The sequence below is a fragment of the Rhinoraja longicauda genome, chromosome 4 (assembly GCF_053455715.1).
Source record: "Rhinoraja longicauda isolate Sanriku21f chromosome 4, sRhiLon1.1, whole genome shotgun sequence".
In the NCBI taxonomy this organism is placed as follows: domain Eukaryota; kingdom Metazoa; phylum Chordata; class Chondrichthyes; order Rajiformes; family Arhynchobatidae; genus Rhinoraja; species Rhinoraja longicauda.
In genome coordinates this window covers 85,297,763-85,312,535 of record NC_135956.1, presented here as the reverse complement: position 1 = coordinate 85,312,535, position 14,773 = coordinate 85,297,763, and the positions used below count along the sequence as shown (strand labels likewise).

The window sequence follows — 14,773 nt, the reverse complement described above, 5'->3', positions numbered from 1 at the left end:
CAGAGTCGTACAGTGCAGGAGCAAGCTCTTCAGCCTAACTTGCCCATGCTGACCAAGATGCCCCATTGACGCTCAACCCACCTGACCATGTTTGGCCCATATCTCTCTGGGCATTATGCTGGAATCCGATGGAAGGATGACCGACTCAAAATGTCCTCTGTCCATTTCCCTCCACAGATGCTGCCTGACCACCGAGTTCCTCCAGCACTTTTGTGTTTTGCTCAAACAATTTTAAGAGCAACCCCAAACCTTAGCAACCTTAAAGACCAGTGAGTTTCATGTGGATGCAAATACAGCTGTAATTCAAACTTTTAACACAAAACCCGAAAAAATGACGAAAGACTATATTTTTGCTGATTAGATTTTTGAATCTCACTCTTTGAATAGTGTTGCTTTCCCTGTTTAAAAAAAAAATCTTTGTCTGAAAAACCAAGGCACCAATACATTTATAGAAAGCATTACATTCCGACATCCACACTTTTGCAGGAAGAAAAGGCAAATTGGAGATAGACACCATTTACAGGGACAGAATGATATAATTTTTCATTTATAAAAGGAGAATAACAATATTGACTTGAATTTTGAAAGGGACAAAATTAAAAAAAATACTGCCCTTTCGTCTACCTGACCAGCAGAGTATTTGCAGCATTTTGCATTTGTGATAGTTAACATGATAGTATGGATTACATTTGATCAGAAGAGACATTATTATGTTAGGTGGATTTGATGTAACACATATAATTCTGTGTCACCCTGTACATGGCAATAGGGGGCAGGATGTGTTTACTGGTCTGTACCATAGTGTAATTTTTAAACATAACCAGTCTTGTTTTCCAGACAAATGTAGTAGCTACATTTCATATTGCAAGCCCCCCAGAAACGGGAATGATATAAGCAACCAAATACACTTCTTTTTGGAGGAAGCAATTAAAAGACAAATGTTGGCAGACGGAAATCCTTGCTTTTCATGGAAAGAGCAGGTATAGTTATACTGAATTTCTGTTTCACACATCACCTTTTCACACTGAAAGATAACACCTTGAGCAATACACTGCCCTAAAATGCAAACTAAATCCAGTGCATTATTAGGCAACGTTTCAGAGTAAAACTAAGATACTTACAGGCATCTCTCCTTCTTTAGCTTGGTTACTTTTACTTGCAGCACTGTAATTAAAAATAAAATTACCCGTCACAAAACACTTCAGTTTAGTTTAGAGATACAGCGCAGAAACAGGCCCTTCGGCCCACCGGGTCCACGCCGACCAGCGATCCCTGCTCATTAACATTATCCTACACGCACTAGGGACAATGAACACTTATACCAAGCCAATTAACCTACAAAATCTGTATGTCTTTGGAGTGTGGGAGGAAACCGAAGTTCTCGGAGAAAACCCACGCGGTCACGGGGAGAACGTACAAACTCCGTACGGTTGGGATCGAACCCGGGTCTCTGGTGTTCTAAGGCAGCAACTCCGTCGCTGTGCCACCGACTTGGGCAACAACAAGAATAATTACAACGTTGCAATTAAAATCAGTTCAGAAGGCAGATAGGATGCAGTAATCCATCCCTGGTTGATGAGCTAAATATCAATCCGACTCCATTTACGAGATTACAGATGACACCACTGTAGTGGGCCGGATATCAATGAATGACGAGTCGGAGTACAGAAAGAAGATTGAGAACCTTGCAAGCTGGTGTCAAGACAACAATCTCTCCCTCAATGTCAACACGACAAAGAAAATTGTGCACGACTTCAGGAAGGGAGGCTATACAGCACATGCATCAATGGCGCCGAAGTAGAGATGGTCAAAAGCTTCAGGTTCCTAGGAATAACTATCACCAGTAATTTGTCCTGGACCAGCCATACCGAAGCTATGACCAAGAAAGTACACGAATGCCTTTACCTCCGTAGAAGACTTAGGAAGTTCGGCATGTCCCCACGTCCCTCAACAACCTCTATAACTATTTGGCGGGATGCATGGCAGCCTGGTTTGGGAACAGTTCCATCCAAGACCACAAGAAACTGCAGAGTTGTTGGCATAGCCCAGACCATCACACAAGCCAACCTCCCTTCCATTGACTCCATCTACACGTTACGTTGCCTCGGCAAGGCCACCAGCATAATCAAGGACTAATCTCACCCCCGGTCATACCTCCAGATTTTGCTGATGAGAGGACCATTCCAGCTGTTATCAGGCAACTGAATAGTCTTCTCATCAACTAGAGTGCGGTCCTGACCTGTCATCTACCTCATCAGAGATCTTTGAACCATCTTTAATCAGACTATCTTGCATTAAATGTTGTATCCTTTACCCATGCATTGCGGACAACTTGATTGTAATCATGTATAGCCTTTTCTTTGACTGGATTGCATGCAAACAAAATCTTTTCACTGAACCTCAGTACACATGGTAATAATACACTCTCTCTCTCCTTCATTAGGTAGAGGGGGAGGAGAAATAATTTGTTGTGCGAAATCAAATTTATACCACTGCAGATGCTGGAAATCTGGAACAAAATCAAAAGGCGTTGGTGGAATGAAGTAGGTCAGTCGGTATTCATGGCAAGAACAGACAAGTCAATGCTTTGTCTCTTACAAGGGCAGATCTGAAAAGGAAAGTCCCAAAGCATTAACTTTGTCTGTTATCTCCAATTATACTGGCTGGCCTGTTTATCAGCAGTCACTGAATCATTAGTTTAGTTTAGAGATACAGCGCAGAAACAGGCCCTTTGGCCCACCGATTCCGCACTGACTGGCAATCCCCGCAAATCAACACTTCCCTACACACACTGGGGACAATTTACATTTATATTAAGCCAATTAACCTATAAACCCGGACGTCTGTGGAGTGTGGGAGGAAACCACCTAAGGACTATCTTGTATCGGACTTTACCTTGCGCTAAATGTTATTCCCTTTATCCTACATCTATTTCCAGTGGGCGGCTCGATTGTAATTACGTATAGTCTTTTCGACGAATAGTATGCACCAATAAATGCTTTTTACTGTACCTCTGCGTACGTGACAATAATAAACTAAATTAAAAGAATGTACATGGTTTGGGAGCTGAAATGTTCATTAAGACCAGGTTGGTAGCATCGCAACTAACCAATTCTTGAAAGATAAAGCTATCAGATAGGATGGTATGGTAAAAGAACCAGTGAAAAAAATATCTCCTTGATCGCATTTTCATTATTGTCACACAAACTGATTATCTACGAAAGGAGAGCCAATGCTGTCCTATGGACATTGTCCCATTTTATGCAGCACTAGTACTGTGCTATAAAGTGATGGAGCCAACAACATCCATCAGTCTAATGGAGTATCCAAAAGGCCGATTGTGTTCTTTTCTGCAATCTGAAATAGGCCAGACTATCATGATCTTCAAACCATGAACCAATCCAAATAAATGGGCGGGTTTCACCTCCATAAATTGCCTCTGGTGTGTATGATTAATTGACCTTCATAAATTGTCTCTGGTGTGTACAATATGATAGTAGGGTAAGGGTCGAACTAGTGTGAATGGGACATCGGTGGTCGGCGTGGACTCAGCAGACCGAAGGGCCTGCTTCCAAGCTGCATCTATAAAAACAAAAACAATTCTGTTTCATGATACTTTAAGAAACAGAACAGAGCCGAGTTGCCAAACTGAAACCATAGCATACAACATTCATACTATGCACCAAAATTACACTTGCTAATGAGTCCTGACATTAACAGAAAAGTTCAAACCTCTGCATAGCTGCTTCATTCACTAGTGAACAGTGGCAAACAATTAAAGTGCAAATCTGAGGCTTAGAATATTCCCATCATCATCAATGGAGGCAAGAAAAAGTCCAAACTCAATTTCTTGCAACCGCCTTCAGCTGGTCTTATCTCAGCTGCTTCCTAGGTTACCCGTGGTCGACGGTCGATGAGAGCATGGAGGCCCGCCACGAGGGAGGGGGAAGAACAATGGAAGACCCAGCGTGGAGGGACTGCCATGTGGGGGAGGGGAGAAGAACAATGGACAATAGACAATAGGTGCAGGAGTAGGCCATTCAGCCCTTCGAGCCAGCACCGCCATTCAATGTGATCATGGCTGATCATTCTCAATCAGTACCCCGTTCCTGCTTTCTCCCCATACCCCCTGACTCCGCTATCCTTAAGAGCTCTATCTAGCTCTCTCTTGAATGTATTCAGAGAATTGGCCTCCACTGCCCTCTGAGGCAGAGAATTCCACAGATTCACAACTCTCTGACTGAAAAAGTTTTTCCTCATCTCAGTTCTAAATGGCCTACCCCTTATTCTTAAACTGTGGCCCCTGGTTCTGGACTCCCCCAACATTGGGAACATGTTTCCTGCCTCTAACGTGTCCAACCCCTTAATGGGGGCCCGGCGTGGGAGAGAACAAAAGGAGGAGTTGGCGTGCTTTGTAACTTTGTCAGCACCATAGTTGGCCGCTATTTGTATAAATTGGGAATGCAAGCCAATAATTTCTCTGTGCCTTGTCACATGTGGCAATAAAGTATTCCATTCCACTATTATAGAAAGCAGTTCTCAACCAATTCAAATTTGTCAAGATCTTTAATAATACCCATAAGGCCGTTACTTTCTAGTAATCTGCTCACCAATGCTCAATTTAAGTTCCAACAAGCGCACCCTCTCTTTCCAGCCCGATTTCAAAAACTAATGAAATAACCTAATTGCACAGGAGGTGAAAGTGACCATTTTTGACACCAAAACAACACTTGACCCAGTTTGACAAGAAGCCTTGGCAGATTGAAGTTAATGGAAATTAATAAGAAAATACTCTACTGGCTGCTCAGAGAAGGCAATAACTGAGGTTATTAGAAGATAACCATTTGAGCCCCAGTAGAACTCCACAGCAACTTCTCAGCTTTGGTATCAATCTCCTTCAGAAGATTCATGCCTATGTGTAAAAGTGGGGACATCTGTTGACAGGTGTGGTAAATGTACTTTCAAGATTCCTCAGATCATGAAGCAGCCTTTGACTGTGTGAAACCAAGACCTAAATAACCCTGTTACCTTCGGTAAGCCTTGCCAGACACATCCACATCTCATGAATGAATAAAAGAAACAATGCACTTTAACAGTTGCACAAGTGGGTGGTTTGTTTATATCATTAGCGTTGGGATTTATTTTTAAAATATAATGTCACAGTGGTGGTTTATATCAGTGGGCCCTGCCCACGCTCTCAAATGAATAGCTCCCCTGCAGCATCTTTCTGCACAAGTGCAAGCCCAGATCTTTCTTAGCAGTGCCTTTTGTAGCCTCTGGCACGACCTAATTGTCTGTTCAAAGGTTCTGGAAAATATTAAAGTTTCAAACAAATTATTTATGAAGTTTGTGTAATGGTGTTTACTCAGCTGCATCCATCTTGCTTTAGTGTAAATCATGCAAATAAAAATGATTTAAGCTGCAATGACAGACTCTTTTGTATGAAAAGCAGTAAAAGTACTGAAGATATTAATTAATCAAGCAAAAGAATAACAGTCAATCCTGAGATGCACCTTTTCTGCACAACTTGTTTAGTCTGGAGATACAGTGGGGCAAACAGGCCATCCAGTCCACCTAGTCCACACCCACCAGCGCCATTTCTATCCCACACTGTAGGGACAATTGACAGAAGTCAATTTACCTTCAAACCTGCGCGAGTGTGGGAGGAAACCAGAGAGAACAGACACTGTCACAGGGAGAACGTACAAACTCCGCACAGGCAGCACCCGTTTCCAGGATCGAACCTGGGTCTCTGTGGTGCTGTACGGCAGCAACTCTGCCGCTGCACCACTTTGCTGCCCTAAATTGCTGAATTGTACAGGTTTTCAATCAAAACAGATGTGGTTTTGCTTGGTAAAAATGTAAGTTGTCAGCTGAGTTGGGAAAACCTGAATTAGAATACACACCTTTGATACTATCCCAGTGACAGGCACAAGTTGTGCAGTATCGTGTATGCTCTCTTAAAGTAAAATCTGGGGTTGAATCAATACTTCAGGGTGCGGGGAGAAAAAAAAAAAATTCTACTAGCAAAGACTAGTTGTTTAATTTTAAAAAGAGGTAAATTTTATTAAGTAGTCCCAAGTTTATTCTCCCTTGAAAAATGAGCGTGTGTCTGTTCCATCTTGTGGATTAATAAGAACGTAGAAGGGAAAGAGGGCCCTTGTGTTGCTCTGTCAAATAGGTGACTGCAATTGAAACCCTTTGATATGAACTTTAATCCCGATCCACACCCATCTAAAGGTATGAGACTGCCCAACAATACAGCTCCTGTATGAACAGGCATTCAGCTTAACAAAACATTCCAAATTGAAACAACTGCAACCTGAGCCTCTGACGAGAGGAGTAACTCAAGCAGTCAAGTATTGCACTGCATGTAACTCAAATCTAAAAAGCCTGCTGAATGCAAACAAATTAAATAACTAAAATGAAACCAATTTCCCCAGCTTAAATATAGCGACGATTCTAAATATTGTCCATAACGTGCAGTAGCTTTGCAAACTTCAAAGTCCAAGCAATTTGAGGGACAACAATTTTTTCCCCCCCACAAAACCCTTTAATTCAAAGTAAAGGAAACATCAACTTTCTAGCAAAAAAAGCAGCAATATTTGTTTCTCATCAGAAGCTCATGTTCCGTACTAGGGAGCTTATCGTTCTGAAGAAGGGGCTAGACCCAAAACGTCACCCATTCCTTCTCTCCAGAGATGCTGTCTGGCCCGCGGAGTTACTCCAGCATTTTGTGTCTACCTTTGATTTCCTACACAGGGAGGAAAAAGCACTTGGGAGTGTCCAAGCTGAAACAAAGGCACTCAGTCATGGCACAAATAGATATGACTGAGTGCATTCTACATCACAAGAGCAGTCTTCTCTTAAAAATACTTCTTAGCAATTTCACCCATCTTCCTTAATGGGGCTAGTCGAGAGATCATAAGATCGTAACACAGAGGAGCATTCGGCCCCATGAGAAGAGTAGTAAGCTTGCATTTTAAGGTAGTACTGATTAGTACTAGTGGGGCTCGGATAAGAAAGGTTGGGAGACCAATGGCAAGGCAATGGGAGCTAGCGAGGTCATGGAGGGGAGAAATTCTTATACTGTCACAGAAAAAAAGGTTACTCTTGGGGTAAAGAGAACAGAAGAAAGGAACAGACGTCAACAAACTCCAGAAAGATCCGAACATATATTAACACAAGTTACATCAGCGTTCCTTACACGAAAACAAGAGGATGCAAGTAAATGGTGATGCAAATAATACTGAGAATTAGTCACCAGCATAATTTCAATTTTTCAGCTGCTGTTTGGAGCACACACAGCATCAAACAGCCCCTCCCATAGCAAAACAGGAAAAACTGTTAAAGGAGCCATCTTCTGACCCACACATTTATGCTGCATGTTTGGCATTGTCATGGCTCAATCTCATATTGCAGCAACAGGTTTAACAAGAACAAGGTCACCTCAGCAAAGGTAAATTTATGCAGCACTCCTTCCTTATTTACATATTTTAACAGAAGCCAGCAAAGTTAAACAATGTACTTTTAGTGTGGAAGTAGAAAATACCACCTTACTTAATGCACAAGATATGTGATGGAAAATACTAAAAGTTGCCCAGTAACCAAAATTATTAGATTTATTAACAAATGATTTAAATCATTAACATTGGTAAGTTTAAAAAAAAAATACACAGTTCCATTTACACAAAATACACCTAAAGGCAGACCACTGTTGGTAACCAGATCTCATATATCAGCATCTGAAATTAGTTCATCAAAACAAGTTTAATAATCATCTCAATGATGATTTTAAATAATTAGGCAGAAAATGTGTACCAGAAGGTAACAGAAAAAAAGCTATTGTGGGAATAGAAAAGTAGAAGTATCAGCAGTAAGCTTACCAAAAATCACAAAATCTGCAGTCTAAGTTGAGGAAAATAGCAAATGGTACAAGGGAAGTATTAAATTGCATATGCGTTAATAGCAGTATAATAATAAACAAAGTTTAGGAATCACAGGCAATAAATAGCACATTGCGATATATTTGTGAACAAATTGGGACAGGAATAAATTCTTAAAATTCCAGGTTACCAATATTTCAGCTTTGAAAGAGGTGGAGAGACCAAGGTGGACGAGGAAGATGATGATTTAGCTCCAAAGACAAGAGATATTGTAGTTCATTCTTTACTGATCTATTTCTAGATTTTAAATTTAGAGATTCAGCGCGGAAACAGGCCCTTCGGCCCACCGGGTCCGCGCCGCCCAACGATCCCCGCACATTAACACTATCCTACACCCTAGGGACAATTTTTTTAACATTTGCCCAGCCAATTAACCTACATACCTGTACGTCTTTGGAGTGTGGGAGGAAACCGAAGATCTCGGAGAAAACCCACGCAAGTCACGGGGAGAACGTACAAACTCCGTACAGACGGCGCCCGTAGTCAGGATCGAACCCGAGTCTCCGGCGCTGCATTCGCTGTAAGGCAGCAACTCTACCGCTGCGCCACCGTGCTGCACTTCAAAATTTCATTTGGAACTGAAGGCACGTGTTACGTGCTAGGAATTTCTTTACAGAACTCCAAGCCACAGGAATACATTTATGCATTTGTTGCTTAACTTGAAGGTGTAAGCCAGAGTAGCAATACCAGGAGAATCTGATTTCCTCAATATATAAACTGGAGATTTACAGTGCATGGTGAGAGAAAGGTGAACCATTTTGATGTGTGCACGTCATGGACCTCAGTCTCCAGTCCAACATAGATTTAGTTCTGGGATATCTAATTGGATAAGTGCAGGGTGTCATAATCACTGATTTCACAAGATAATTTGATTTGGAATAATATAAGGAGACCAAAAGATGGAAAAGCTCAACTGAAAAGCTAATTTGATTTTCGGATGATAGACTGGAAAAGACAAATCCATTGTAACAAAGTTTGACAACCATGAAAGAGAGAATTCAGGAACCAGCTACCCACATTCCTTTCAACGAAAGGTGGAGACTAAAGGTTTGCTACTAATGAATGTGGAGGGAGTAAACTCAGAAATTGCAGGCAAGTCAATCCAGTGTCAGCAAAGGTGTCATCGTCAGGGATACAATAACTAATATTTGAAGCCATGGGTTATTGAAACATCTTATTGAAACATATAAGATTAAAGGATTGGACACGCTAGAGGCAGGAAACATGTTCCCAATGTTGGGGGAGTCCAGAACCAGGGGCCACAGTTTAGGAATAAGGGGTAGGCCATTTAGAACGGAGATGAGGAAAAACATTTTCACTCAGAGAGTTGTAAATCTGTGGAATTCTCTGCTTCAGAAGGCAGCGGAGGCCAATTCCCTGCCTCAGAAGGCAGTGGAGGCCAATTCTCTGGATGCTTTCAAGAAAGAGTTAGATAGAGCTCTTAATGATGGCGGAGTCAGGAGGTATGGGGAGAAGGCAGGAACGGGGTACAGATTGTGGATGATCAGCCATGATCACATTGAATGGCAGTGCTGGCTCGAATGGGCCGAATGGCCTACTCCTGTACCTATTGTCTATTGTTATTCCCAAGAGGGCAAACATGAAAATTGCCTCTTCTGCAGTTATCAATAAGCAGAGATTAAATGCAAAATCACAAAATATTAAATAGAATGAGACAAAGCCTGACGAGTGATAGTGGATACAGGAGGGGGGTGTTTGACTGGAAGATGGGTGGAGGAAGTGACACAGTCTAGGGATGCAAAGGAGACAAGAGTGTCAGCCATGATCATATTGAATGGCGGTGCAGGCTCGATGGGCCGAATGGCCTACTCCTGCACCTATTTTCTATGTTTCTATGTCTATAAGAAGAGTGAATACATAAGAATGAAGGAATGGAGAGGGATGGAGGGGGTGGGGGAAAGAGGGCGGGAAATAGGTGTGCCTGAGGTGGGGCAGCACAGGAAAGAGGGAGGGGAAAGGAAGAATGTCACATAAAATTGTAGAATTTAAGAGTAAGCCATCCAAGCAGAATGTGAGGGGTGCGTGACTTCACTCTGGCAATGCAGGAGGCCCAGGCTTCAAAGATCGGTATGGAAATGGAAAGGGGTGTTAAAAAAGTTAGCAACCGGGAGGGAGATCCAGCAGGCCTTGGCTGACCAAATGCAAGTGTTTGACAAAACGATCGCCTAGTCTACGCTTACTCTCGCTGATGTAAAGGAGGCCACCTCGGGCAAACCCAATGCAGTAGTTGAGATTTGAAGAGGTACAAGTGAACTTGTCTCACCTGGAAAGGTTGCTGGGGTCCCTGGATAGAGGAGAGGGAGGAGGTGTACATCTCCTGCCATTGCAGGGGTAAGTATCTAGTGGGGGGGGGTGGTTTAGGAAAGGTGAGAGCGGACCAAAGAATTGCGGAGGTAGTGGCCTTTGCAGAAAGTGGATAGGAGTGGGGATGGGAAGACGTGACTGGTGTGGGTCACATTGAGGAAACTGATATTTACAATGTCGTTAGTATTGACGAAGCAGGTTTATCTGCTGCAAATATTACACAAATAAGAGATTACATCACCATATCAAGATCTCAAAAAGAAATGCAGTTAATTATAATCTCACAACAGTCTACATGGAATACAAGTTAGATCATTGCCATTACAGCCAAAGAGCTTGCAGCACATTTAAACACCGCACTATTTATACCTCACACCTGCACGACTACATTTTGAATGCACCGACTTACGATATCAGTTATTGAAAGTGGATAAAACAAGTGACAAAAAATTGCTGAAAATACTCAAAGAAGCAGAACATCTGACTGAAGAAGGGTCTCGACGCGAAACGTCACCCATTCCTTCTCTCCCGAGATGCTGCCTGACCTGCTGAGTTACTCCAGCATTTTGTGAATAAATCAATTTTAACCAGCATCTGCAGTTATTTTCTTATATCTGACTTGCTATAAGTGCTTTCAACATTTTATTTTTTTATATTAAACGTCTACAGTTTTTTTGACTTTCAATGTACAGCATGATGTCATATTAAAATAGACACAAAAAGCTGGAGCAACTCAGCGGGGCAGGCAGCATATTATGCTTTTTGGCTACACCCAAATCTGATACTGACAATGGGAAAATTCGAAGCGTTGGCACAGAGTTTAAGGACTGTTTAAGATTTTAAAAATGCCTGCCCGACGGCTGAATAAGTATCTGCCCTGCCACCACACCCTTAAAATATACACTGGAAGAATGAGAATGGATTCTATTTTTTTCAAATGCCAAACATTTAATTTTCTGTCACTCCACCTCATTAAACAAAGGCAGCAGACAGCAAACTTTTTTTTAACCTTCTTAACTAACATTAAGATACATGGAATTCAGCCATTTCATGCCTTGTTCTGTCACCAGACACTGAATAGGCAAAATCTTCCATGCAATTACATCCTCATATAAAACATCCAATAACTTTATAGACAATAGGTGCAGGAGGAGGCCATTCAGCCCTTCGAGCCAGCACCGCCATTCAATGTGATCATGGCTGATCATTCTCAATCAGTACCCCGTTCCTGCCTTCTCCCCATACCCCCTGACTCCGCTATCCTTAAGAGCTCTATCTAGCTCTCTCTTGAATGCATTCAGAGAATTGGCCTCCACTGCCTTCTGAGGCAGAGAATTCCACAGATTCACAACTCTCTGACTGAAAATGTTTTTCCTCATCTCAGTTCTAAATGGCCGACCCCTTATTCTTAAACTGTGGCCCCTGGTTCTGGACTCCCCCAACATTGGGAACATGTTTCCTGCCTCTAACGTGTCCAACCCCTTAATAATCTTATACGTTTCGATAAGATCTCCTCTCATCCTTCTAAATTCCAGTGTATACAAGCCTAGTCGCTCCAGTCTTTCAACATATGAAAGTCCCGCCATTCCGGGAATTAACCTAGTATTTTCTACTGAATCACTGTGAAGGAGTGGGAAACGAGTATTGATGGAGGTGGAAACAACCCAGAAGAAATGGAAAAGGGAGAAAGCACATATTTTCTTCAAAGTTTAAAAACTGAATTAATTGAAGAAATAGTTTCATAGCTTAAATGTTCTCTCCTGATTGGCAATGTTGGAACATAATCTTCTTGTTCAAAATAAATCCTGCACAATGTGGCATTCTAATTTTTTTACTAGACCAAGTGGACCCGTTGGGCCCAAACCTCTCCTGCTTTAGTGCAGCACCCTCTTCTCCCTTCCCCTCTCCCCTTCTCCCCCTCACTCCCCTCCCCCTCCCCACTCCCTTCCTCCTCCCCTCCCCCTCCCTACCCCCCTCCATCCCCATCAACCTCCCTTATCCTCTTCACCCCCTCCCTCCCTCCCTAAGAGATAGATTAAAACTTTAAAATGTGAATAACTTAAAAAATATAACACCGATTTCTATGAAACTTCTTCCATAGCACCAAAGGGACAACGGTGAATAAGGTGGGCCTAAAATTGTTGCGCTCTCATGTACCGTTTTGGCTGTAGTTCAGGAACAAACAAATGAGTTTTAGTATATAGACAGGTGATTTACTAAACAATTAATATGAAAGTGCAGCAATTTCATGAAACATACATGTAAATTTAAAGTGGTTTACACAGAATATTATGGTGGTTTAAAGAAATATGGCGTGGAAAGGGATTTTTGTAAAACTTATAAGGACTTCGACCCGAGTGGAAAGATTCTGGGATGCTGACATTCAAATGGCAAATTAACCAAGAGAATAATTAATGGAAGGTTCTCCACCACACATCCTTTTGAAATGGGTCAGATTTCTGTTTCAGAAGAATCCTCATTTAATTTAAAGACAATTTTGCACAGACTCCATAAAGGGTCTGTCCTACTGAATGGAACAAAGCACTTTGGAAAAAAACTGCTTGAAGGGTCAAATCTCTGCAGCTGCATCTTGTGCAGTCAAAGTTTTCAAAGGTGCAGTGGTCTCACTTATTCAATCATGACCAATCTCGGGATTGAAACAACTTCGACTCAGGTAGACCCAGTTTTTCCCCCTTAAATTTCTGAGCAGAAAATGTTCAAGAGATGTCAAGATCTCTTTTGAAATCAGCAGTAAATTCCATCTTCAACGCCTGGCTGAGTCACACTTGGATAACAGGCGGCAGTGAATGCTATCTGTCCCATACATTGAGCCTCTTTGTTGGAGGAATGGGTATGCTGCAATGATAGCCTCATTGGGTTTCGCTCAAATCAGTGAGATTGAGACAGGTACATCAGCAAGTTGGTATGAACTGTGAAAAGCAATAGCAGAGGAAAAACACAGTTCCATATCAGATCTCAGTGATGCATGGTTTCACCATTATTGTGCCATTTGGCCTAACCAGCCATGTACATAGAAACATAGAAAATAGGTGCAGGAGTAGGCCATTCGGCCCTTCGAGCCTGCACCGCCATTCAATATGATCATGGCTGATCATCCAGCTCAGTAACCTGTACCTGCCTTCTCTCCATACCCCCTGATCCCTTTAGCCACAAGGGCCACATCTAACTCCCTCTTAAATATAGCCAATGAACTGGCCTCAACTACCTTCTGTGGCAGAGAATTCCACAGATTCAACACTCTCTGTGTGAAGAAATGTTTTCTCATCTCGGTCCTAAAAGACTTCCCCCTTATCCTTAAGCTGTGACCTCTGGTTCTGGACTTCCCCAACATCGGGAACAATCTTCCCGCATCTAGCCTCTCCAACCCCTTAAGAATTTTATATGTTTCTATAAGCAAGCAGAGGTAAAAATACAGCCAGCTCATGCCACAAGGACAAATAAAGCAGCTCCAAGATATTGGATTTGATTACAATTATTCCAAGATAAGCGAATCTCTTGCACTGCAAACCACCTTATTTATTAAGTGGCATTGTTTGACGTGAATGATTAGCATTCAATGTGATCATGGCTGATCATTCTCAATCAGTACCCCGTTCCTGCCTTCTCCCCATACCCCCTGACTCCGCTATCCTTAAGACCTCTATCTAGCTCTCTCTTGAATGTATTCAGAGAATTGGCCTCCACTGCCCTCTGAGGCAGAGAATTCCACAGATTCACAACTCTCTGACTAAAAAAGTTTTTCCTCATCTCTGTTCTAAATGGCCTACCCCTTGTTCTTAAACTGTGGCCCCTGGTTCTGGACTCCCCCAACATTGGGAACATGTTTCCTGCCTCTAACGTGTCCAACCCCTTAATAATCTTATACGTTTCGATAAGATCCCCTCTCATCCTTCTAAATTCCAGTGTATACAAACCTAGTCGCTCTAGTCTTTCAACATATGACAGTCCCGCCATTCCGGGAATTAACCTAGTAAACCTACGCTGCACGCCCTCAATAGCAAGAATATCCTTCCTCAAATTTGGAGACCAAAACTGCACACAGTACTCCAGGTGCGGTCTCACTAGGGCCCTGTACAACAGCAGAAGGATCTCTTTGCTCCTATACTCAACTCCTCTTGTTATGAATGCCAACATTCCATATCGAAACGTATAAGATTATTAAGGGGTTGGACACGTTAGAGGCAGGAAACATGTTCCCAATGTTGGGAGAGTCCAGAACAAGGGGCCACAGTTTAAGAATAAGGGGTAGGCCATTTAGAACTGAGATGAGGAAAAACTTTTTCAGTCAGAGAGTTGTGAATCTGTGGAATTCTCTGCCTCAGAAGGCAGTGGAGGCCAATTCTCTGAATGCATTCAAGAGAGAGCTGGATAGAGCTCTTAAGGATAGCGGAGTCAGGGGGTATGGGGAGAAGGCAGGAACGGGGTACTGATTGAGAATGATCAGCCATGATCACATTGAATGGCGGTGCTGGCACGAAGGG

The 14,773-nt window shown here is 42.4% G+C and overlaps 1 protein-coding gene across 6 annotated transcripts in view; it reads right to left on the bottom strand.

Annotated features, from left to right (window-relative positions):
• The window catches only part of rbbp8 (retinoblastoma binding protein 8), a 111,122-nt gene that overhangs the window by 34,077 nt on the left and 62,272 nt on the right, over positions 1 to 14,773 (bottom strand). For all 6 annotated transcript variants that reach the window (XM_078398249.1, XM_078398248.1, XM_078398250.1 and 3 more), the window contains one exon: positions 1,122 to 1,164. In XM_078398249.1, the coding sequence (XP_078254375.1) occupies positions 1,122 to 1,164 (43 nt within the window). The remainder of the gene's footprint in view (positions 1 to 1,121; positions 1,165 to 14,773) is intronic.